The sequence below is a fragment of the Hemitrygon akajei genome, chromosome 4, assembly GCF_048418815.1.
Source record: "Hemitrygon akajei chromosome 4, sHemAka1.3, whole genome shotgun sequence".
NCBI lineage: Eukaryota > Metazoa > Chordata > Chondrichthyes > Myliobatiformes > Dasyatidae > Hemitrygon > Hemitrygon akajei.
This window is the reverse complement of record NC_133127.1, coordinates 132239130-132266087: the sequence shown is the minus strand read 5'-3', so window position 1 is coordinate 132266087 and position 26958 is coordinate 132239130. Positions and strand designations below refer to the sequence as shown.

Here is a 26958-nt window from a genome sequence, read left to right as displayed (position 1 = left end):
TGAAAGCCAGGTAAATAAGGGAGGGGGAGATGAAGTGAGAAAGTGGGAGGTGCTAGGTGGAAAAGGTAAAGAGCTGAAAAAGGAATCTGTTAGAGGAGAGTGGACTATGGCAAAAAGGGAAAGAGGAGGAGCACTGGAGGGAGGGGGTAAGCGGATTAGGAGGAGAGGTGAGCCAGAGTGGGGAATGGAAGAAGAGGGAGGGGGAAAATTACCAAATGTTAGATAAATCAGTATTCATGTCATCAAGTTGGAGGCTACCCACAAAATGAAGGTTTATTCCTCCAATCTGAGAGTCACCCCATCGTGGTATAGAGGAGGCCGTGAACTGACGTTGGAACGGAATGGGAATTGGAATTAAAATGATAAGCTGCTGGAAATCCTGCTTGTTGCCGATGTAGTAAAGGTGCTCAGCAGAGCAGTGTTGCAGTCTACGATGGGTCTCACCAATGTAGAAAGAACCCACATCGGGAGCACGGGATACAGTAAACAACTCCAACAGATTTGCAGGTGAAGTTTGCCTCACCTGGAAGGAGTGTTTGGGCTGTGAATGGAGGTAAGGGAGGATGTGAGTGAGCAGGAGTTACACTTCCACTTGCAGGGCTAAGTGCTGTCCCATGGGCCTCTGCATCTAGCACATCATTCTCTGTAACTTCTACCACCTTCAACAGGACCCTATGACCAAACACATCTTTACCACCCCTCCCCCCACTCCAATCTCTGCTTTCTGCAGAGATTGCTTTCTTCGTGATTCCCTTATCCGTTCATCTCTCCCCACTAATCTCTCTCCTGACACTTGTATGACTATGAATGACTATAATCCTTGCAGTTCTGTGCAGTGTTAGATTGGGTTAATGATCAATAAACTGATTATTCTAAGCATAAACAATACATAATGCTAGTTTGTAACAAAGATCATGGGCCTGGAATTTAGGGGTATGTACCCTGTGTAATTTGAAAAAGGTCTTCTCTTGGACTGTGCACTGCTGTGCCAGCAATCTAGAGGAAATCCTGCCCTCCACTGTTACTCCTATGGCAAAGTATTATTCTGTAAGGATGATATCCCATGACTGTGAGGGGGGTCTGCCCACATTAAGATGTGAGGCTCAAGTCTGCACGCTGGCTATGCAGGCCATTGCTGGGAGTGATTTCAACAAAAAATACATTTTCTTTTGTTGTCAATATGATGGAAGTTGTTATATCCTATGTTTGATTGCATAGCTCAGATTTTTTTCATGTATAGTTGTCACTGGCATTGTGTTCTTGGAGTAATCTCTGTTCTGGTGAGAAATGTGTAGCTAAACAAAGTGGAGTAACAGCAGCTTTCATCACTTCCAAAAATGGATTGTGATTAAGAAAAACTATTGGATCTAGATGGTTGTGCAGCAGTTGGAGCCGGTGTTGCCAATGCTCATCTTCTGCAATCATCTACACTCACAGTGTCAGTTTGGCACCTTGCTTGACTGGCAGTGAGAAACCCTACCCTTCTGATTTATCTTAGTGTCTCACCTGCAGCTTGAATTACCCTCGACATTTGTGATGACCGTAGGATCATCATCACCTTTATGGACTGGATCTTGAAAGGGTGAAAGGGCTCTTGTTGAGTTTGTCTGAAACAGGTGCATTACAGAGGACTCCTTGATCCATGGCTGTTCCCAGGGACCTGAATCAAGAAGAACATCATGCTGCTGGAAACACATGACATTAAGGGGCTAAGCTCAGTGGAAAAGCCTTGCAAACATTTAAGTGTACAATGCTTAAAGAAGTGACAAGAAGAAATTAGATGCAAGCATGAACACAAAGAAAGCCATATACAGTTTTTGTTGTATGTCATTTTACAAGTAGAGTTTATAGTCTATTTTTGTAATTAATGCATTCACCATGCCAGGCAGGATGTAGATTTTTGTCCAGGTTGCAGCACTGTATTCAAAGATCACCCAATACCAGCCCTCACAGGTAACCTCTCCATATAGTGATACGGAACATTTCATTGCAGGGAGAATACCACGAGAGGGCTTTGATTGTACCAAATTCCTGGTGTAGCAGTGTGGAGGACAGGGTTACCTGAAGATTCCAGTCATTGCTCTTTAGTTTAATTCTCATACATGCATACATATGAATACACACAAAAGGGAATGTAAGGTCTTCTGCCTAGTACAGCAGATCTATCAATCTAGCACTTCCATATAATGCCAGAAGAGCTCCTACTAGTGCTGATTCCTTAAGTGGTCATTCCTAGAAATGCATGCTGAGTGCTAAGCGAATACCAGAGCATCTACATGGGTGTGTGTCAATAATACCTTGCCATATTCCAGATAGACTACTACTAACCAAGTACTTGTGAAGCACTATAATAATGTAGGAAAAGGCAATTTGCTGCAGGGGGATAATGGTGCCTTATGTTGCTGCCTGCCTTTTCTTGTAGAGATAGCTAGGAATATTGTAGATTGTGACTCAGTTTGCACAGTTCAGAGGTTCAGTTTTGTGGTAAAGGATACACTGAAACAAGCCACTCTCTGGGGTTGGCAGTAATGTGTTTCTGTCCTTTAGGCATACAGGGGAGTGATATTTTTTCTTCATACTATTTCCTTGAAATTGGGTCTGTGGATTGAAGTGATTAAGTATTTTTCTCCTCACCTTGGCTGCTTCTGACCAGCTTGTTGAAAGAATGAAACATAATCCTTCAATCCTGTCATGTTACCCCAATGAGCAGTGGTCATACTTGGAGTAGTTCATTGGCTGCAAAATGGGTATCATGTGTCCTGAAGATACTACTGGCATTCTTAAACATAAGATTTTTAAATTGCTGTCTTGTCTTTAATGAAAAACTAAACACAAAAATTAACAATTTATAGAGAGAAGCTGTCTTGCCTTGGACGAATGTTCTATTTTTCAAAAGCATTTTGTTCTGTGTGGTTTTTCTTCTGAGATCTACTGAGATGTTCAGTGGGTCAGTGATGAAAAATAGCCAAATCTGATCATTATTTGAACTAAATAATGAATGATTGGTGCAGTGCCCAGAGAAGCAGAACTCTGTGTGTGTGTGTGTGTGTGTGTGTGTGTGTGTGTGTGTGTGTGTGTGTGTGTGTGTGTGTGTGTGTCTGTGTGTGTGTGTGTCTGTGTCTGTCTGCTGAGCAATGATGTAAACATTCACACTGATTTCCAAAATTCTGATGTTCACTACACTTGAACTGAGCTCAATGTTTTGTATGTTTTTGCAAATGTACTGAATGCTTTTGTGTGGCTTTTGTGGATTGTAGTTTGCATGGAATGCGTTATATGTATGCATGTGTTGTTTAACTGAGACTTTTATACTGAGCAATGATGTAAGCACTTAAGGGTATTTAAAGATACCTTCAGTGATATTCACTACACTTGAACTGAGCTCAGTAGTTTATAATTGGCTCATTTATATGTTTCTCTTAATATATAATTCATTGCTTTATGCTATGTTATTTTGTTATTTCTCCATCTCAATCAACCATTCAAAATCTGTCCCTCAAGTCAGCACTATGACTCTGGCTCTAATTAGTGTAAGCAGCTCAGAAATCTTGAAATTACTGATCTGGATATAGGTGACCGTGACTAGCATTTTTTATAACATTTTTGTGGAAATTTATTCACAAGTAAAATGTATGGAACTTTTTGGGGCAGATTTTCTTTCAATCCACTTTTAGAAGTAGCATTTTGTTGCATGGTTATTATAATTTTAGTTAGATGTCATCTTATTTCTAATTTGGCATTCAAATCTTCCATACAGAATTTTAAAGTAAATAATGACGTCAGTACAAGTAATTTCTATGGTAGCTGCAGTCACTTAAGTATACTTGGAAATTTGTGATTTTAAATAAAGTTTAAGTTGGAAGCACAGGCTTTTAAATGGTTTATTAAATCAAGTACTCAGTGTTAGTGTGAGCCTCAAAGTATGATTACAACTTAAAGTAAGACTAAGTCACTGCTCGCTTTTTGAAATTGTTTTGATTTTTTTGTATGTTTAAAATATTCATCTGATCCCAACATTTTAACCTACTTTTGCAATATTGTTTACTAAAATAACAGATAAGTTAATGTTATTCTAGAACTTGATTAAACGGACAGTTTGGATTACCATGTACATGTAAGCATCTGTATAGTGTCCTAATTATGAGGAATCCAGAAGTCTTAGTATTTTGGTTCTCAGAAAAAAAAATTATTTGTGTGCATTGAAATGGTCTTTCTGGCAGCTCTCCATGCCTGAGCCAGATGATAATGCAATTTTGCTGCATATCTGAACTCAAGATAAACTTTGGATCACTCATCTGAGCCCATCTAAGACCACCCATTTCTGACGATCCCACACGAACACTAACTAGCCAGATGTCAAAATTTCAGTGTGTTTCCTATTCTTCTGTCTCTGTACTTGCAAACTACATTGACTCCTAGTTGAGTGGCGGCTTAACTTATTATGAATTACTTCGTTGTTTTAAAATTTCCACATCATCTCATCCATCCTTCCATGTATAGACACCTTCAACCTAGCATTCCCCTTGTGAGTTTTCTGACTTGTAATTCTGACTTCAAGTATTCCTGCTTTGAATTGCTCTGTCATTGGTATCTGCCATAAGCTGCCGAAGCTTTAAGGTCTGAAATAAAAATGGAAAATATTGGATACACTCACAGGCTGGACAGTATTATGTCAATATCTTTCATCAAAACAAATCTGGGATTCTGTACCTAAATTTTCTTGCAATTCACTTGTTTTTTGGGGATCTGAACTGATGGAAAGGCTGGCATTCATTGACCATTCATAGTTTACCTTTAGAAGGTAATGCTGAGCCATTGCTTTGAAATCATGCAGTCCTCCTTATGCTAATAATGTCAAATGATGTGGCATTTTCATCATTAATCCCGGTGGAATCCCGAGGGATTTCTAGGATTTGGCTGTAGTGTTGATGAACAGCAATATACTTCCAAGTCAAAATGGTGTGTGACTTGCAGGTGAATCTGTCAGTGATAATGTTCCAATGGGCTTGCTCGCCATGTTTTTGGTAAGAGGTATTTGGTTTAGGAAATGTTGAAGCTGCCAAAATGAGAAACTAATGTGTCTTTTATACAGGCATTAGCAATTTAGGGTAGTATACAGTTGATTGCATACTAATCAAGTGGACTGTTTGCCTGGGTTGTGTCATGCTTGAGTGAAGTTTTATTCATCTGCACTCCTCTCTTGTAGCTTGGAGATGGTGATGGTATTAGGAAGTGAGTTATTCACTGCAAGATACCTAGCTTCCATCCTGCTTTTGCAGCCTGGTATTTATGTGGCTAGTCCAGTTACGTTTATGGTCAGTGCTGACCTACAAAGTTGCTCTTGTGTGATTGACTAAAGGCAATGTCAAAGGATGTTAATGATTGGCGAATAAATTTACCTGTATTGGGGTTGGTCAATTATAAATGGCACAAATCTTAATTACCATTTTCTAGCCCATGGTGTCTAGCTCTTGTTGCATGCAGGCACAGACAGCTTTATTTGCTGAGGAGTTTTAAATGGAATTGGATGTCTTGCAATCATCAGTATGCCTTCAGACAATATCTCCAAGTGTTTCTTTAAAACCTACTGTTACAACCATATTTTTGTTATTGGCTTCAGTATCTTAAGTGGTATCTCATCAAATTTTGCACATTTTCCTGTGAATCACTTTGATGTGATTTTCCTTGTTAAATATGGATTCTACAAAACAGTATTTTCAGTGAATTTCTCAAATGAAGTGTAGTGCCTTGTGAAAGTATTCAGCCCCCAACCTTTTGTTCACTGAAATGAGTATTACAAACCAAGGATTTTGATCAATTTAGCTGAGAATTTTTATTTGTGAAAAACGTGCTCCTCCTTCCACCCTCCGACATAAAAACAGGGAAAATTGTAAAGGAAGAAAAACAAAAATTTCAGTAAGTGAAAACGTCAGTAGTTCAAAATTAATTTTCCCCCCTTTGTTCAGTACTTAGTTTAACCACTTCTCGCAGCTATAGCAGCTTGCGAGAAGTATTTTTTGGATAAATCTTTTTTAGCTTTGCACAAAGTGTTGTATATTCCTCCTTGCAAAATTGCCAGGTTAGTTGGACTGGTGGTGGCCAGCAATCTTGAGGTTTTGCCAGAGTTGTTTGATTGGGTAAGGTCAGGACTCTGACTCAAAGGCATCAATTTTCTTTATTTGAAACCACTCCATAGTTGCTCTGGCTGTGCGCTTTGGATTGTTGTCCTGCTGGAAGACTTAGTCCTCCCTAGTTTAAGCTTTCTGGCAGAGGCCAGCAGGTTTTTAGCCAGGATCTCTGTATTTTGCAGCATTCATCTTCCCTTCAATCCTGATCAGATTTCCAGTCCCTGCTGCTGAAAAGCATTCCCACAGTGTGATGCTACCTCCACCATACTTTATAGTACGGATGATGTTACCAAACTGATGTCCGTTATTAGATTTACACCACAGGTACCACTTAGTGTGGAGGTCAGAAAGTTCCACTTTAGTCCTTCTTCCACATCTTTGTAATGTCCTGAATGGGCAAGGATATTTTGTTTTTATTATTAGCCAGGGCTGCTTCCTTGCTACTTTTCCATAAATACCCTTCGTGCAAGGCCTTGGAGATTGTGGAGCCATGAACTTCATCTCCAGTTGCCACTGACTTCTGCAGCTCACTCGAAGTGACTGTTGGCATCACAGTAACCCCTCCTGAAAGTGCCTTTCTTCTGCAGTGACTAAGTTTGGAGGAGCATCTTGACCTTGCAGTGTGGCTGTGGTTTCATATTTTCCCCTCTTTCCACAATGGACTGCACTGAGCTCCGAGGTTTGTTCAGTGCTTTTGAGAAGGTCATGTACCCTTCCCCAGAATTATACTTCTCTATTACCACTTCCCCAACTTGCCTCGAATGCTCTTTTGTCTTTATTTTGGTTTGGTGTGTTGAAGATGTACCACACTGTTGGAACCGTACAGAGGGGGTACAATTTGATACATTAACAAATTGGGTGAGTTGTAAGATAACATACAGTAATGCACCTGAGGAAAGTTAGCATAGTAATTACAAAAGGGATGAATACTTTTTCAGCTTCAATTGTGTTTTTTAAATTTTTAGTAGATTGACAGGTTATAGAGTTTTTCTTTTTGATTTGACATGATGCATAATGTTTTGTAGATTAGCTCAAAAATCCTACTGCAATATATTAAATTTAGAAAATGAGACAGTTAAATGTGAAATTAGTTGTGGGGTTGAATACTTTTTCAAGTTACTGTATGTCATATGATTTGGGGGAAAAGCAGATTATTTCATGCTCTCGGTGCTTTCCATTCCAAAGATGATGATGATGATGTGGAAGTGACTCATTAAATCTCATGTTTCATTCTTCAATCAGCTCCTTTTGAGGCACTGTTCCATAGACTGGGATAACTATAAAGTACAAGCCTAGAACTGTCTTGTTCACTGGCCATTTCAGTTAGTTGCCATCCAATCATTTTATTTTCATCAACAAAGTGATTAATCAGAGTAGAAATTAACATCACTGGATCTAAATTCTAGCATACTCTACACAGCAACATTGTGTGGTTGCCTTTGGAAAATGGATTGGAGCACTTGTTCACCACACCACTTTTCTGAGGGCAATGATTAATGTGTGGTGAATGTTGATCTTGCCAGTGAAGCCTACATCGCAAAAAAATCAAAATGGAAGTAATGATTCTTTTTCTGAAATCTGTGGTTACGGTTATTTGCAACAAGGTATTCTGTTTTGTTTTTAATACTATCATTGTGGTTTTAACTTTTGGGCATGTAGGTATTTCCTCACTATTCAAGGGACACGTGCAGTTTTAATGCTGTTGAAAAAACCTGTGAAGTAGATCAAACATCTACCACAACATTGTCCACTGGAAGTTTTCCTCTGCATGAACAAACAACTGCTGGTCCCTTAAATTCAGGTTTGTATATGTTTTTTTTTAGTATCTGGTTTCTTCTAGTATTCAACAATATAAGTGCAGGATTTGTTCTGGGACTCCTACTCTTAGTGATTTTTATAAATGACCTAGATGAGGAAGTGGATGGACGGGTTAGTAAGTTTGCTGAGGACACAAAGGTTGGAGATAGTGTGGATAGTGTGGAGGGCAGTCAGAGGTTACAGTAGGACATTGATAGGATGCAAAACTGGGCTGAGAAGTGGCTTATGGAGTTCAACCCAGATAAGTGTGAGGTGGTTAATTTTGGTAGGTCAAATATGATGGCAGAAAAATAGCATTAATGGTAAGACTCTTGACAGTGTGGACGATCAAAGGGATCTTGGGGTCCATAGAACTCTCAAAGCTGCTGCACAGGTTGACTCTGTGGTTAAGAATGCAATCCCACAATTGGCCTTCATCAATCGTGGGATTGAGTTTAGGCCGAGAGGTAATGTTGCAGCTATATAGGACTCTGGTCAGACCCTACTTGGAGTACTATGCTTAGTTCTGGTTGCCTTACTATAGGAAGGATGTGGAAACCATAGAAAGGGTGCAGGGGAGATTTCCAAGGATGTTGCCTTGATTGGGGAACATGCCTAATGAGAATAGGTTTGAGTGAACTCAGCCTTATTTCCTTGGAGCGACAGAGGATGAGAGGTAACCTGATAGAGGTGTATAAGATGATGAGAGGCATTGATTGTGTGGATAGTCAGAGGCTTTTTCCGATGGCTGAAATGGCTAGCACAAGACGGCACAGTTTTAATGTGCTTGGACATAGGTACGAGGAGATGTCGGGGTAAGCTTTTTTTTTTAAACGCAGAGAGTGGTGAGTGTGTGGAATGGGCTGCCAGCGATGGTGGTGAAGGCAGATGCGATAGGGTTTTGTAAGAGACTCCTGGACAGGTACATGGAGCTCAGAAAAATAGAGGGCTATGGGTAGCCCTTGGTAATTTCTAAGGTAGGGGCATGTTTGGCACAGCTTTGTGGGCTGAAGGGCCTGTATTGTGCTGTAGGTTTTCTGTGTTTCTGTTGCTAGGCCTTAAATCCTAAATAGCATTTCTGAATATTCAGCCTTTTTTAAGGTAATTTCTATCTTTCTAAGTGGCTTTTGTAATCCAAAATGTGTTATGTCCATACTGAAATTTAGTGAGTTATTAGAATACTATTCATATTACTTTATTTTCAACAGGTGACTATCAATGTACCATTGACAACATTCCTAGTAGGCAGTCAACTCCTACTTCACCTTTATGCATATCAAACTTGCCACCTTCATTTCCTGAATACCAGTATACAATGAAGGCCCAAAGTAATGCTTTTACCACTAATGAGGAAAAAAATACTTCTAAGGAAAGCAGTATTGAAAAACTAATTGAGAAGTATACCCAAGATCTAAGCAAATTACTGGATTCAGGTGGAAAATGTCAAGGTAAGTATCAAGTTTTATTTGAAAATGCATAACAAACCAATAAAATGTCATTAAAAACCCATCAGACTTTAAGCAAAATTAAGATGGCATGCTATAGTGGGCAAGTCAAATATCAGTGGAATCAATCATGTCTTTGTCTTCAGGACCTGCATTTAACCCAATCAGGCTTTCATATGCCTTCTCCAATGTTTAGCTGTTCTGAACTAAGTAAAATGTCAGCACACCAACTGTTCGTTCTATTACTGTCCCCCATACTGAGACCAATGGTGGAGCCTGGGTGTGCTAAGAAATCTTAACCTTGACATCAGGATTGGAGACTCCATGTATTTGAGTCTTCATTTAGTGGAAAACTTTTATTTTTACTTGTTTCAAATCACTGCAGTCACATGATTTTAGTGTTTCTAGTTTTTAACCTACAATTCTTAAATTTTATAATTATCACTAAAATTTTAAAAGTTGAATATCAGAGTCACTTTAAAACGTTGATATGCTTCTTGACTTTGACGGTTGACAGGATTCTACTGCCAGCCTTGCTTTCTGTAAAAGGCTGGTGGATCTTTGAGGAGGAGTGACCTGAGGCTTACTCGTTGAATTCAGAATTGACTTGCCCACATAGCAGACAGTGATAGTAGATGGAGTGTATTTTTCCTGGAGATTGGTGACACATGATGTTCCACAATTCTATTCTGGAATTCCTGCTGTTGTGATTTTTCTCAATGTCTTGGATGAGGAAGTGGAAGAGTGGCTCTGTAAGTTTACAGATGACACAAGAAGTTGGTGGAGTTGTGAATAGTGTAGAAGGTTGTCATGGATTACACAGGAGCAGTTTTCAGATGCAGAGCTGGCTGAGGTGGCAGGAGTTGAACCTGAAAAAGTAAAGTGATACACTTTTGAAAATCAAACTTGAAGGCAGAGTACAAGGTTAATGACAGGATTCTTAGTGTGGACGAACAGAGGGTTTCATGTCTGTAGATCCCTCAAAGCTGCAGTGATAGGATGGTTAAGACATATGGTGTGTTGGCCTTTACTATTCGAGGGATTAAGCTCAAGAGCCGTGAGGTATTGTTGCAACTCTTTAACTGTGGTTAGACTTGGAGTATTGTGTTCAGTTTTTGTTGCCTCATTGTAGGAAGTATGTAGAGGCTTCAGAGGGTGCAGAGAAAATTTGCCAGGGTGTTGCCTGGATTAGAAGGCATATTTTATGTGGATAAATTTAATGATTTAGAGCTTTTCTTTTTTCCTTTGGAGCAAAGTATATGAGGAGTAACTTGATAGAGGTATATAGGATGATATGAGGTTTACTGTAGATAATAGTGGACTGCCAGAGACTTTGTCAGAGCTGAAATGGCTAATTTGATGGGGCATAACTCTAAGCTGACTGGGGTAAAGTATAGGGGGAGATGTCAGAAGTAGGTTTTTTATACTCAGAGTAGTAGGTGCAAGGAATGTGCTGCCAGGGGTGGTGATGGAAGCAGATTCATTAGGGACATTAAAGAGACCCTTCAGCACATGGGTGGAAAAAAATACAGAGGGCTGTGTGGGAGGGAAGTGTTAGGTTAATCTTAGTAGGTTAAAAGGTCGGCACAACATTGTGGGCCACAAAAGTCTGAACTATACTGTTCTATGTCACTGAGACCTTTGTACACATCACCAAATACGTAATTTCTGAAAGCCGAAACTAGCTTGTCTGTCACACCATATTTGGTTCAGTTGTGTGCATTCGAGTGCGGACCATTAGCAGCAGGCTGAATTCAGCCAAGTGTTTCAGTCTAGAGGTAATTATGTTAAGTGCCATAGTAAAAGTTTTATTGTTTGGACTACATGTTCTCATGCATCTTCCTTAACTTTATCATATAATCAGATTCTGCAATGCATTCATAAAGGTATCAGTGCTGTATAATTTTAAGCTTTAGCATAAATCTTCAGAAATGCACAAATTATAGACTCCTGGCCATCCAGCATAGAAGCAGGACCTTCAGCCCATCACATCAATGGTGGCCTTTTTGCCCTTCTACACTAATCCCATTTGCTTGCATTTGGACTGCATCTCTCTATGCCATATCTAATCAAGTGCCTGTCTACATGTCTCTTAAATCTATTTGCACCACTTGATCTGTCAGTGATTTCCAGTCCGTTTTAAAAACAAAATCGCCTCAGATCCCCTTTAAACTCTGCCTTAAATCTATACCCTTTTCAGATTCAGTTTGTTGTCATTTAGAAACCACAAATGCAATGCAGTTTAAAAAATGAGACAACGTTCCTCCAGAATGATATCACAAAAGCACATGACAAAACAGACTACACCAGAAAATCCACGTAACGTTTGGCAATCCCCAATCCAGAGTCTGGAGCGGCTGCTGCATATTAATATCGCACTACCGTCTTAGCGCGTTCCCTGGAAAGGAGCTCCAATCCCACCAGACAAACAAGACCAAAAACTAAAGCTATAAGACCTACACAAAACCACATAGTTACAACATATAGTTACAACAGTGCAAACAATACCATAATTTGATTTAAAAAAAACAGACCATGGGCATGGTAAAAATAGTCCAAAGATGTTAAAAGACTATAAGTTCGAAAGAAACCACCACACAGTTTCCACAAGTCCTCAGGGTCCCGATAGACTCATCATCCCATGCAGTGGCAGAAGGGAATACCCCTGCTATGGACTTCCATGGCGCCACCCGACTCGGCCTTGCAGACGCAGCACACAATGAAAGCTCAGTCGAACCCAGCCTCGCAGACACTGAAAGTGACCTGACCGCAGCGGACTCCGAGTCCATCGAACCTCTGAGCCTCCGACCATCCCCTCCGGCACAACTTCTCCGAGCACCCTCCTCTGCCGAGTGTATTAAGACGCCCCCACCAATGGCCATCAGCAACGCAACCCCGAGGACTGGGGGCCTGTTCTTCTCAGCAGAGACCCGGACCTCACAGCAGCAGCAGCAACGAAGAAGGTCTTCCTGGAGATTTCCAGATGTTCCTCCGTGCTTCCACGTCCATTTTCATCCGATTATGATTGTGCACAGCACCCCACTTCACAAATAACAGATAATCAGCTCCGGAGTGGCCGCTGCAAGCAGCGTCACGCTGCCATCTTGGACCTTTTGTGTTTGAAATCCCTACCACAAGTAAAATATATTATTATCATAACAATGCCTCTTGTAAATCTTATATACTTCAGTCATTAGCCTCTTTTGAACCAGGGAAAACAAGCCTAGCATATCCAGTTTCACCCCACAATTTGTCATCCAATCAAGGCAAATCTCCTCTATGCTCTCTTCCTCTCCACAGTGGAATCACTTTTTTCCTATAATGTGACCATAAATACACAGAATACTCCAAGTGAGATCTAGCCAGTGTTTTGTAATGTTGCAACATATCCTCTCAACTTCTATATTCTAATCCCACTTTATGAAATTGGGCATAGAATATAAAAGTTGAGAGGTTATTCATGGCCCTATCTACGTGCAATGCCAATTTCAGAGAACTATGGACTTGAATCCTGAGGTACTCCTATTTATTAACATTTCTTAGTGGATTACTAATTACAATATGGCCTATTCCTATCTGATTTCCCAAAAATGCATCACCTTGAACTTATGAAGATTACATTCCATCTGCCAACACTGCATAACTTTTCATTTGATTGTTATCATATTGAAGTCTTAGACAGTCTTCCCAACACCACCATTTTTCGTGTCAGCCACAAACTTGTGTAACTGGATCCTTGACTTCCTTACGAACAGACCACACTCAGTATAAGCAACAATATCTCCACAGTTATCCTTAGTACCAGGGGCCTGCAGGGCTGTGTCCTTGATCTCTTGTACTCCTTATACACTCATTACTGTGGCCAATTTCTGCTCCAGCTCCATCTACAATTTTATAGGTGACGCCACCGTAGCAGCTTGATCTCAAATAATCATGAGGTGGAGTACTGGAAGGAGGTAGATAGCCTAATGGTATGGTGTTTGGACGTAGCTTTTTCCTTAATTGAATTGACTTTATTTCTTACACCCTTCACAAACATGAGGGGTAAAGCTCATGTTGCAAAGCTCATGTTTTTTAGAACTTAGAATGAGGAATAACCTTATAAAAATATTTAAGATTATCACAAGTATCGATAATGTGGATTTAAAGTATTTTCCCCAATGTAGGAAGTATACGTTTAGGGTGAGAGCAGAAAGATTAAAAGGAACCTTTTCACCCTCGTAGTGCTGAGTATATGGAATGAACTATCAGATGCAGTGGTTGAGGCAGGTACAACAGCACAATTTAAGAAACAATTGTTTAATTAAATGGAAGGGTTTGGCTTGGAGACGTGCAGGAAATTAGGTTTAGCTGTGTGGGCACCATGGTAAGCATGGACTTATTGGACTGAAGGACCTTTATCCATGTTGTGTTGTTCTGACTATGAATACGACATACCCTTTCCTGAACTGGCCATCTTCCATATCCTCTTCTTTTGGTGAATACAGATGAAAAAATATATACCCTACCATACTTTTTAGTTATAGAGTTGTTAAAAATGAATTTGCCTCTTCAGTATCCTTTTCCAAGCTTGTCTTTTTAATATTCCTTTGTACGACCAAAATATAATACTTTATTTCTCAGTCTTAAACTTATTTTACAGAATTTGTCACACCTCACTCGAATGTTTTGTAACCATTTTGCTGCTATTTTTCTATTTCTTAGTATTGTTGTTTTGATCTTTTTTAAGCATTATAGTTTGTTGCAGTCAAATCAATCCTAATATTGGATTCTGATATATTAATCCAAGGTTCTTTCAGAAGTCAGAAAAGAGGCAAAACCTGTTGCTTCATGAATGTTTGTGTTGATAGAACAAAGAAAAATTGGAAGAGAACAGTGATAGAGGCCTGCTAAGTGAAAAGAGAAACAAAAAGCCAAGATGGCACCCAGCATGGAGCAGGTTTTTTTTATACCACAGAACTGAGGAAAATTCCATTCAAATTTGCAGATAAGAGTAAACAAATGAGAGGGCTCTTATTCATATAATGCAGAACAAAGAAGCTTTCAGAATCATACAGTGCATTACCACTAGGGAATGCATTGAACTTGCATATACTTATGATCACTAGGAAGCATAATAAGCAGTTATTTGCATATAAGTAATTATACAAAATGCAAGCAGATAATTGTTAAACTTGAAAGGAAATAACAAAGTCTAATCTAAGAATTAAACAGATCCAACTCCAATGTTACCTGAGGTTGTTGATGGGTTTATGTTTGATGTATATCCTCTCACTGTTCGTCAATTTGTTGCAATCCTATTCTTGCATCTCGTGCATATTTTCTGTAGAAATTATACCTTTATGTTGGCACACCAATTCTGAGTGAGACTTGCTGAAAAATTCATTAAATTGTGCTAAATATACATTATTGGAGAAAATGGGACTGAAATATGCTCTGATGACTTGAATCCCAAGGTTTTGAAAGAGGCAGTTATGGATATAGTGAATGTTCAGATAACATCTTCCAAAATTCTATTAATTCTGTAATGGTTACCACATATTGGAAGCTATCAAATGAATACCATACAGGAAAGAAAGGAGAGAGCTGATATCAGTAATAGGGAATATACTATAATCTATTAAGGTTGGGCAGAGCTTGCATGAATGGAAGAAAAAATCCGTTTGGCACGTTTCTTTCTTTGAGGTTATAACTAGTGAAATAGAAAAATGCTTCCCCCCCCCCACCCCCAGTGGCTGAAGTATACTTTAACTTTATGAAGGACTTTTAACACAAGAGGCTGTTTAGCAAATTTATTACAGATTTATTAGGTAAAGTGGAATGTGAATGAACTTTTTTTTTGGATTGGGAGGCTCTGACACGGGAAGTCTCAGTAGTCTATAACAGTGATTTGGAGGGTATCAAATGTGGTTTATCCCTGTTTGTTGATGCAAAGCTACGTGTAGGTTGTGAAGATGATATGGCTAAGTGCAGAGACAAGGGTGTGATAGAATATAATGTGAAAAATGGAGGTTGGCACCTTCAGTAGTCAAAGATAGTGAGGTAGAGTACTTTTTAAATTTATGACCTGAATGTCACTGCAATTACAGGATCAATTTGGCCTTTATTGTAAGAGTATAAGGGTAATAATCATGGAATTCATAGAATCTGGAATATTATGTACAGATCTGGTCTTCCTACCCATGGAAGAGCACACCTATGAAAGGGAAGTTCAGTGAGAGTTCAACAGGTTGATTCATGGAATGGGGAGAAGTTCTCTCTAAAGGAGAGATTCACATTGACCTATATGTCCTATACTCTCTCCAGAAGAATGAGAAGTGATCTCATTGAAGCATACAAAATTCTTAATGGAGTTGACAGGATAGATGGAGGTGAGGTGTTTCATTTGGTTGTCTAGAGATGAAAGAACGTTCTCATTCAGGGGACTGAAGTGAGAATCTTTGGAATTCTCTGCGAAAGGGAACTGTGAAGGTTCAGTTGCTGAATATTTTCAATAAAGAAAACAATTTTTTGCTTGTGAAGGAAATGGAAATTAGTGCAGGAAAATGGACTTAAGGTGAAAGAACTGCATTGATCTTGGTGAATAATGGAGCAAGCATGTAGGGCTGAATAGCATTCTCCTTGTTTTTGTATTTTTATAGTGTTATGCTAGGACTTAATCAACTTTAGATTATTTGTCTAGTCAATGGAGAATGCTTGCTTGTTTAATTAATTAACCCTGTTGTGACACAAGTCAATTTTCATGATGCCTTGGAGAGCAAGTGACTACAGATGTTAGAATATGTGCAATATACAAGACACTTGGGAATTCAGCAAGCCAGGCAGCCGCTGTGAAAGGAAATGAGCCCTGATCTGCTGCCTGACCCACTGAGTTCGAACAGAAACTTGTGTGGTTTGGGAAGTTTATATTCACCTTGGAGCAGTTATCACTCACATGTTTCATTTCTGTTGTTTTGAATAAGGAATTTATTATTATTTTATTTTTTGTTACAGATTCCGCAACTGGTTGTGACATTTCGAACCTGGAATTCCCCAACCTCTCTCTTGAGCAACATAATTGTCAACAGGATTCAAATTTTGAATTTCAGCCTTTAGAGTGCAGATCTGACTTTAGCATTTACAGTTCTTCATTATCTCTGACATCCAGCAAGGTACTGAGTAATTTTGAACTTGAGGTTACGTCATCAATCTTTATTTATCCACTTAGTAATTTGCAGTAAAATTAAGGTTCATGCATTTGCATTTCTTGCTGGCTACTCTGCTCTTCTGTGACTCTCACTAGGGCTTTCGTTCCTCTCAGTCTTTTACCAGGGCCCATACTCCTCTGAATCTTACCCACTACAAAGGAGAATGTATTACAGTACTTAGTGACATCTTAAAATTGTAAATATGTCCAGCACCATTAAAGTCTTAGCTGTGTTGGATTATTGTATAGTTTCATTGTATAGTTAATGACAACAAAATTTGTATCTACACTGAAGCATATTGAAGTTTGTAGATGGTAAGTCACTTCTAAGTAACAAATCTGCGGTACCTTTTTTCCCTCTTGAATCTTCCCAATGTGGAAGGCAATCTTAGTGCAAGATAGAGGGAAAAATATACCAACCAATTGCTGCCAAGAGCTACATATAACCTGGTTAAACTGTAGTGGTGAAGAAAAAATACTCTTAATGGAAGTTTCACTGATGAGAGTCACGTAACAAGAAATATAATAAGGAATTTTTTGTTTTTTTTATATTTTTGAAGTAAAGATTTAACACTGAGAAGGTATATGTATTTTCCCATAAGCAATTGTAGGGGTAAAATCTTTAGATGTTGGTATTATAGATGAGCCTAGCACAGTAATCAACATTAAGATATTAACACCCAATTTTTATCTCATTAATAAAAAATCAATAATCCTTGAGTTTCGTTGACTTGGAAATCATTGCTATCGATTATGGAATTGTGCACACACTCATTTTAAGAACAATGAGAGGAAAATCTAGAAATTTGGATCTATAGGCAATACCAGCTTTGTACCACATTAGTTCTCTAATGTTCTTTTTTTTATATATTGGCTAGTTCAACATAGCACAGTTTTCTTCCTCTATAGCTGCACCTGATCTGCTGAGTATTTTGAGGATTTAATGTTTCTAGAATTAGCTATTATACATCATAGCTTTTGAAGATACAGTATTAATATGCTAATGTGTATTGATCAAGTTACAGTTTGATATTGTACTAATTTCTGGAATCTATGTGGGTGGTTCAGCTTAGAAGACTGGAGAATCTGACAGCTGTATGAGGACGTATGGTTCCTTTCAGAGAAAGCAGGATGGTTAAACTTCTTGAGATGGCTACAGTCTTGTAATTAGAGTAACACTATGTTATTTAAATTGTTTTGAGACTTCAAAAGGACATCACTGTGAAATCTTCAATATGAGTAATGTTCCAAGTTATTTTTCAAACTGCTGTTGTCCTGCAAGGACCTTTATTTGCTTTAAACATTACCTTAGTGTTTTAATTTTAAAATTACTTGCAGTGGATCCCTGTTTTACAGAAGAGTTGAATTCCTTTTTTTAAAAAAAACTTATCTTGCCAAGATTTTCTATAATGTGAATCTTTTTTCAAATCAATCCCACTTTGTAAGTAAAGAAATGCTCCTACAGGAAGTTTTTTCTCCAAACAGTGATGCCTCTGCAGGTGTGTGGTAGGGGTATTCTGGTTATATCTCAAATCTTTTGGTAGTGATTAGAGAATTCTGTAATTGCAAATTTCCGTTACTCAAACTGCCATGACAAGGGAATACTGTAGATTTTCTAAATTTTATAAACTGCAGTTTTACCAACTTCATTTTTATGTACTTCTCCTAAGATATGAGAAATGCTGGAAGCCCTGAAAACCAACTATAGCATAGAGTTGACATTATCAATAGCTGTCTTGGCTCTACAATTAGCTGGATGTGATGTTTTATTCATAGAGTACAAAATCCATTTACTTGAGGCTCAAAACACAACATTGTCTATATATTAAAACAAACTTTGAAAAGGTAGAAAAGCTGAGGATTTTTGATTTTATTTTAATAAATCTAGAATTCAAATTTCCCAAGTAGTGACAGCACCTCAGAAAATCACCATTCTATCCCAACTGCAACTTCAGACAAAGAGTCTTCTAGCAGCAGTGCTGTATCCACTCCAGCCTCTGGCATAACAGCCTCAGATATAGATCAAGTGGAGAACCACATTCAGCAGTACTATGAGGGTGAGTATCTTGGCTCTAAATGAAGAAAGTGGAAATGTCTTGTTAATATGTCAAAGTCAAGTTTATTGTCCAATTTACAGGGCACATGCATGCAGTGGTGCAATTTTAAAAACTTGCAATAGCAGTAGATACACACAGCATTAAGGGGCAGAACATTCACAAAGAAAACATTAGCTAACATAAATTATACCCCCAAAATGCTGGTGGAACACAGCAGGCCAAGCAGCATCTATGGAAAAGAGTAAACAGTCGACATTTCGGGCTTGCACTCTTCATCTGGACTGGAAAGAAAGGGGAGAAGTCAGACTAAGAACGTGAGGGGAAGGGAGGTAGAAGTACAAGTAGTAGGTGATAGGTGAAACCAGGAGAGGGCGAGAGGTGAAGAAAGAATTGGGAAGTCACTCCTCACCCTCTCCCAGTTTCACCTATCATCGCTACTTGTACTTCTTTCTCCCCTCCCCCCATCTTCTTACTCTGACTTCTCTTCCTTTCCCGTCCTGCCCTGATGAAGGGTGTTGGCCTGAAAAGTTGACTGTTTACTCTTTTCCATTGATGCACCCTGGCCTGCTGAGTTCCTCCAGCATTTTGAACGTATTACTTTGATTTCCAGCATCTTCAGATTTTTTTTTCTAATTGGTTGCATCAGTCAGGTATGGAAACACGGATGCCCAAGAATGTAAAAGTAGTGGTTACAGTTGAGTCCTTCACAGGCAAAGCCCTCTCTCCATGGAGTACATTTACAGGGAGTGCTGCCACAAAGTAGCATCTATCATTAAAGACCCCTACTATTGAGAACATGCTCTCTTCTTGTTACTATCGCTGGGTAGGAGGTACAGAAGCCTTGGGTCCCACTCTACGAGGTTGAGGAACAGTTACTACCATATAACCATCAGGCTCCTGAACTGGCATGGATAATTTCATTCACCACTACTCTGAACTAATTCTATGACCTACAGACTCACTTTCAAGGACTCTATGTAACTTGTGTGTCCAATGTTATTTTTATTTCCTTAGGTTGTCATCTTGTGCATATTGGTTGCTTGCCAGTCTGTTATGTATAGATTTTTTTGTCAAATTCTATTATATTTATTACCTGTAAATCCCTGCAAGGAAATGAATCTTAGGTAGTGTATAGTAGCATATTTGTACTTGGATAATAAATTTACTTTGAAACTGAAAATGTGATATTGGATGGTGATAGTGGTTCAGCACAAGTGCCTGCAACATTAGTTCTTTCATCATGCCTGTATAAATTCAGAAGTCCCAAATTTTTAGGGAGCAACTTTTTAACTTCTCTGGTCTATTGGACTTCTTGCATTCATAAGGAGTGTTCAGTTTTATTTTAACTGAAGTAATGGGCCATTTTTGGGAGTGGTGACATACATTATGCAAATGACAGCAAATTATCAGAGGCCTTAGAATTTTTTTTGAAAGACTAAATTTTTAGCAAGTTTTTTGGTATCTTTATATTCTGCCATTTCTGATTTTAATATTAAGTGTAAAATATTTTAAATTGTTTCAAGATCTTGTATGTTATTTGTACTTTTGTTGCATTCAATTCCTTTCACTTTTGTTAGGCGCTTTGGTTTCCTCATGTCCCATTGATTTGCTGGTAGACTAAATGGCTGTTGTAAATTACTCCTGAGTGCAGGAAAATGGCAAAATGTTTGCAAAATATTTATTAAAATTCAGCTTCAATAAATACAACATACTCTTTTTGTTCTGTAAGTAGAGGAAATGTGCAAGATGATTTGGCAGTGCCTTGTATTGAGGTCATTTTTTTTCTTGTGACTAAAATATGTATTTCATTTTGCAGGAAATAGTAATTTGAATTTTTTTCAACCTGTACATCTGGAAATCACTCCAGGAGAATACAATCCAAATACCGATCGTTCTAGTGAAAATTTAGAGCAGGAATTTCATAATGAAAATTCAACAAATACTGAGTATGTTCCATCTGACCTGTCAAGAGCTGGAAGGGTAGTTGCCGATTCATTGACTGTGGATTCCATAAACCAATCATCTAACTGTGAACCAGCTATTGAAAAATTGCGAGTTGGTGATGGAGAAAATTCTCAAGAGCATGCTGATTCATTCTTCCGACTAAATGGAACATTGACTACTGTGAGTGAGTTTAAAGTGCCTAACCAAGATGAAAAATGGCTGGAGGATTTCAAGTCTAAAAAAACAGATAGTTACCTTCACCAAAACAATAAATTCAGATGACAAAGTCACTCTAGAAAGTCTGTGTACTGAAGTTTCTAAGTTAATGTTATCAGAAGAAGACAATTGTATTTATAGTAAATTGCACCAAATTACAGAACAGAATTCCCCAGGGGAATTATGAGGCTATCAGGCAGGAAATTGGAGGCTTAAATTGGAAACAGATGTTCTCAGAGCAAAGTACAGAAGAAATGTGGCAAATATTCAGGGGATATTTGTGTAGAGTCCTGTATAGGTACGTTCCAATGAGACAGGGAAGTTATGGTAGGGTACAGGAACCCTGGTATACAAAGGCTATAATAAATCTAGTCAAGAAGAAAAGAAAAGCTTACAGAAGGTTCAGAGAGCTTGGTAATGTTACAGATCTAGAAGATTATAAGGCTACTAGGAAGGAGCTTAAGAAGGAAATTAGGAGAGCCAGGAGGGGCCATGAGAAGGCCTTGGCGGGCAGAATTAAGGAAACCCCCAAGGCATTCTACAAGTATGTGAAGAGCAAGAGGATAAGATGTGAAAGAATAGGGCCTATCAAGTGTGACAGTGGGGAAAGTGTGTATGGAACTGGAGGAAATAGCACAGGTACTTAATGAATACTTTACATCAGTATTCACTATGGAAAAGGATCTTGGTGATTGTAGTGATGACTTGCAATGGACTGAAAAGCTTGAGCATGTAGATATTAAGAAAGAGGATGTGCTGGAGCTGTTGGAAAGCATCAAGTTGGATAAGTCACTGGGACTGGACGAAATGTACCCCAGGCTACTGTGGGAGGCGAGGGAGGAGATTGCTGAGCCTCTGGCGATGATCTTTGCCTCATCAATGGAGATGGGAGAGGATTGGAGGGGTGCGAATGTTGTTCCTTTACTCAAGAAAGGGAGTAGAGATAGCCCAGGAAATTATAGATCAGTGAGTCTTACCTCAGTGGTTGGTAAGTTGATGGAGAAGATCCTGAGAGGCAGGATTTATGAACATTTGGAGAGGTAAAATATGATTAGGAGTAGTCAGCGGGGTTTTGTAATGGACAGGCTGTGCCTTTATGAGCCTGGTTGAATTTTTTGATTGTGACTAAGCACATTGATGAAGGAAGAGCAGTAGATGTAGTGTATATGGATTTCAGCAAGGCATTTGATAAGGTATCCCATGCAAGGCTTACTGAGAAAGTAAGGAGGCATGGGATCCAAGGGGAAATTGCTTTGTGGATGCAGAACTGGCTTGCCCACAGAAGGCAAAGAGTGGTTGTAAATGGGTCATATTCTGCATGGAGGTCAGTCACCAGTGGAGTGCCTCAGGGATCTGTTCTGGGACCCTTACTCTTCGTGATTTTTATAAATGACCTGGATGAGGAAGTGGAGGGATGGGTTAGTAGGTTTGCTGATGACACAAAGGTTGGAGGTGTTGTGGATCGTGTGGAGAGCTGTCAGAGGTTACAGCGGGACATTGATAGAATGCAAAACTGGGCTGAGAAGTGGCAGATGGAGTTCAACCCAGATAAGTGTAAAGTGGTTTGTTTTGGCAGAATATAGTATTAATGGTAAGACTCTTAGCAGTGTGGAGGATCAGAGGGATCTTGGGGTCCGAGTCCATAGGACGCTCAAAGCAGCTGCGCAGGTTGACTCTGTGGTTAAGAAGGCATATGGTGTAGAAAGGGTGCAGAGGAGATTTACAAGGATGTTGCCTGGATTGGGGAGCATGCCTTATGAGAATAAGTTGAGTGAACTCGGCATTTTCTCCTTGGAGCGAAGGAGGATGAGAGGTAACCTGATAGGGGTGTATAAGATGATGAGAGTCATTGATCGTGTGGATGGTCAGAGGCTTTTTCCCAGTGCTGAAATGTTTGCCACAAGAGGACACAGGTTTAAGGTGCTGGGGACTATGTACAGAAGAGATGTCAGGGGTAAGTTTTTTACGCAGAGAGTGGTGAGTGCGTGGAATGGGCTGCCGATAACGGTGGTAGAGGCGGATACGATAGGGTCTTTTAAGAGGCTTTTAGATAGGTACATGGAGTTTAGTAAAATAAGGGCTATAGGTAAGCCTAGTAACTTATAAGGTAGGGACATGTTTGGCACAACTTTGTGGGCTGAAGGGCCTGTATTGTGCTGTAGGTTTTCTATGTTTCGAAGCTTGATTGAGGTTTTATTTTTGAGAAGTTGAAGATGATTGAAGGTAAAGCAATTGATCTTTTGTACGTTTGCCTCAGTAAAGCTTCCCATGTCGGTAAAATAATCCAGAAGAATAAGGTAACTGGGGTATATGGGAAATTGGGAGATATGATTCAAAATTGTCTTGGCCATAGAAAAGAAACAGTGGTGATGGAGTGGTGTTATTCTAGCTGTAGGCCTATGACCAGTGGTGTTCCACAAGGATCAATTTTGGGACCTATGCTGTGTATGATGTATACAAATGATTTGGACAAAAATTTGGATAGACTGATTCATACGTTTGTAGATAACACAGAAATTGGTGGAGTTGTGGATTAGAATATGTTGACAATAAGGAAAGGTTGGAGAGAGTTTTGGATGCAGCTCAGCACATCGTGGAAACCAGCCTCCCCTCCATGGAATCTGCATCTCTTGCTGCCTCAAAAAAGTTGCCATGATAATTAAAGATCCTCCCACCCATTAAAGACCATCCTCCCCTTTGAGGAGCAATTAGTCCTGTCATACAAGGAATTGGTCTATGGAATTTTATAATGTTTCTGAGGGAAGTTCATATTAAGGAGATGAGTGCACATAATGCTCCAGATGTGGTTTTACTAAAGCCCCACTGAATTATCACAAGATGTCCTTTCTCCTGCCTTAATCTTGGTTGCTAGTTGTCTCTTATTACCGGAATAACAGTCTGCTCTTTTCTCTGCCTCTGATGCATTGGATGCCACTGGAGTCATGTGGTCTCTGATGCCTTGTCTCTTGGGGAGGGGGAGTTGGAATATAACATCCATTTATCACTGACATTTAGTGAAGCTGAGAGGATATTACATTGGGCCATGATTCCTCATTTCATGCTGGGTTCTTCCTGTGATCAATCAATGTTAGTAATTTATAATGTCAATTAAGTTGTTCCCTAACTCATTTTTTTAATGCTCTCGGAAAGCGTCACAGAATATGGCAACCCTTAAATGTTGGTCATTATTAAACATAGAATAAGTATGGATCTCACTTTCAATTTGAACCAAGATGCCTACCTATGATAATTCCATTTGCTTACTTTTGGCTTAATTGGGCCTGAAATCCTCACAATTACTATATGAAAATCAAAGAACAAAGAGGTCCTCAAACTTCTGTACTAACAGAAATTGAAAAGATTGAAACAAATTTTTCATTTAAGTGGTGAGATCATCCACACAATTTCTAATGTGTGAAATTACCCAAACAAGTGGAAAGTTAGAAAGAGGAATTAAAGTGCAATAGTCCATAATCTAATTGAACAGTAGAAGAAACTTGAGAAACTTAAGAAGCCACATTTGTTGCTTTAGTGTCAATACAAGCCAATTATTATTAGTACTGTAGAAATGGACATTCTTACTGAGGTGCCAAGATAACCTAAACAAAATGTGTTCAGAAAATAGTATGACAAACTTTCCCTGTTAAATTTACTACATTAATTTGAATAGTGAGACCTTTTCTTGGGGCTCACTGTTCTCCAAGGTTTGAGTAAAATGAAAATTAACTGCTGCAAAATACTCTATTTAAAAACCAAAGGATCGTGCACAAAAAAAAATTCATAAGGGTCTAAAAGTGTATTGTCTTGTGATATTAACCAGGTAAACATTGACAGACTAATAGGCTTGAATTCAGTCAAAATTTTTAAGAATTTGATTAGATCCATTGTTATGCAAAATTAACATAAAATGTGCTAGTCTCCTGCTACAACTATTGATAAGTGTTTTAATAGATGTACTGCCCAGGGAAAACACAGCAGTGCTTATTTTCCTCTTATCTTACAAAGATGATGCGTGGCATAAAATTTATTATTTTAAGGGGGGATTTAAATTCGGTCTTTGAAGTAATTTGGATGTTTGTTTTAAGCAAAGCTGAAATCGATAAGACTTTGAGATTATTGAATGTCAAACATCATTCAAGTTTAGAGAAGGCAATATTCTGCCATTCCTTGTATGTTTTAACTGTGGCGCAGTTTCAATTCTGCATCCATGCTGTGAATAAAATTGCTTAGATGTGAACAAGAAAGCAGGACAAATCTAATTTGATTAATCACTACTGCATCATCCTAATATTAATCATGAGCGAAGGGATTGGAGAGATCAATGACAGTTCTATCTAAGTGCACTTCTCCAATCATCTGCTCACTGATGCTCAGCATAGCATTCTCCAGAATCACATTTTTCTTCAAACATGACTGACTTGGTCCAAGCATGGGGAAGAGATGAATTCCAGAGGCAAAAGAGAGTGACTGCTCTTGACATTAAAGCAACACTTGCATGAATATGGCATCAAAATAGTCTCATTCTTTTACAAGTGAAACTATTTACTAACTGGAGCTACATCCCATATAAGGAGTGATTGTTGGTGAAGTTCAGTCCTAAGACATTGCTGTGGGAGTTTGAAAGGGCATTGTCCTAGACCCAAACTGTTTCAGTTGTTTTCTCAGTTGCCTCCTTTCCAGTACGAGGCCATGTGAGGAAAGTTGCTAATGATTAAATAAAATTAAAATTCATTTTGGGAGGCCCATGCCAGTGTGCAGCAACAAAATGGGGAAAAAAAATCATTGTGCTTAAAGTATCATTTGACATTGTTGCCAGTCATCATCTTCAATTTCTGTACTGTTGAATTCACTAGTCTTTCAAATCACAGGTCAGAGAGTGTGGAAACATTTTATATTTAGATCTATACTAAATTCCACAGTGGCTGCTTGGTTGTGTTCCATACATCATTCATTCTCTCCCACTGGCAGACCAATGCTCCATGTTTTGCATAATCCAGTGTTTTTGTTTGAAGGTAGTCTTCCACATTTTGTTATGTTTGTTAGCTAGAAAAGCAAAAATAAGTCAATCCTTGTTCTATCTTGTCAACTCTCATTCATTATCCAGAATTCTGTGTACTCAACAGTATTTTGGGAATTAATTTCATCACGTAGACAGTAGTGGTACACCATGTTCTGAGGAAATTAGAGATGAGAAATGTGTGCTGGAATTACTTGCTATGCCACATTTAAAAAAAAAAAAAAAATTGTATTAAGTTTACTGTATTTTTCTTTGATACACATTCAAAATTGTCAGATATCGCTAAATATTTATGCAAATATATATGTATGTACTGTCTTAGGGGACAGAATCAGATGTTGGAATTATGGAAGAACCAGAACTGACACAGCTAACACTGAATGAGTCAACATTATTAGATGATGAACTAGGTCTAGAGTTTGGAGCTGAAAATATGACTACTGAAGATAATTTAAATGAAATACAAGCATCTTCTCAGGTAAAATATCAAATACATCTTTATTTTCACAGCTTTGATTTCCAACATGTCTCCCTTTCTCACCAAGACATTAAATTTTGGTGGTTGTGATATTGATTTAAATATTAGGCTACAACTTTGTGCACAGCAGTTTGGCAATATATGACAAATCAATTTTAATATAATCCAGTTTTGGATAACTGTTGTGTGCAGGTCTGTTGGATCTGGTATTGGATAAATTCAATAGTTCCATTGAATATCAGAATGTATACAATATACAACCTGAAATTCTTGTTCTTCGCAGACATCCATGAAAACAGAAGTGCCCCAAAGAATAAGTGATAGTAAAAATATTAGAACTCAAAAGTTCCCCCTACTTCCCCCACTACTTTAGCAAAAAAAGTATCAGCGCCCTCCACCTACCAAGCAAGCAATAGCAGAGCCCCCAATAAAGATCATGATCTGCAATACAGCAAAAACTAATCATTCACCCAACAATTCCGCATACCATATGTGCTCTGTCTCTCTCCTTAAGAGGCAGAGAGGTGTCATCCAGCGAGAAGGATACATAAAACGACTCTGATTTACGGTGTTAGGTTCTGCCACATCACTTTTTTCTTCCTGAGCTCGCTGACTTGAGAATTAGCAACAAACTGTTCCCCACCAATGAGAGAGAGTGAGTGCGTGATTTGCCAAGTACAGAGCCCCCTC

The 26958-nt window shown here is 38.8% G+C and overlaps 1 protein-coding gene and 1 non-coding gene across 7 annotated transcripts in view; both read left to right on the top strand.

Annotated features, from left to right (window-relative positions):
* cep295 (centrosomal protein 295) overlaps window positions 1-26958 on the top strand; it is a 107552-nt gene that overhangs the window by 66752 nt on the left and 13842 nt on the right. For all 6 annotated transcript variants that reach the window (XM_073043340.1, XM_073043337.1, XM_073043338.1 and 3 more), the window contains 6 exons: window positions 7788-7929; window positions 9134-9373; window positions 16364-16521; window positions 18445-18613; window positions 20430-20737; window positions 26113-26268. In XM_073043340.1, the coding sequence (XP_072899441.1) occupies window positions 7788-7929; window positions 9134-9373; window positions 16364-16521; window positions 18445-18613; window positions 20430-20737; window positions 26113-26268 (1173 nt within the window). The remainder of the gene's footprint in view (window positions 1-7787; window positions 7930-9133; window positions 9374-16363; window positions 16522-18444; window positions 18614-20429; window positions 20738-26112; window positions 26269-26958) is intronic.
* LOC140727163 (small nucleolar RNA U2-19) lies at window positions 2947-3019 on the top strand. The gene has a single exon (XR_012098804.1). It is a non-coding gene; the product is annotated as a small nucleolar RNA U2-19 (small nucleolar RNA).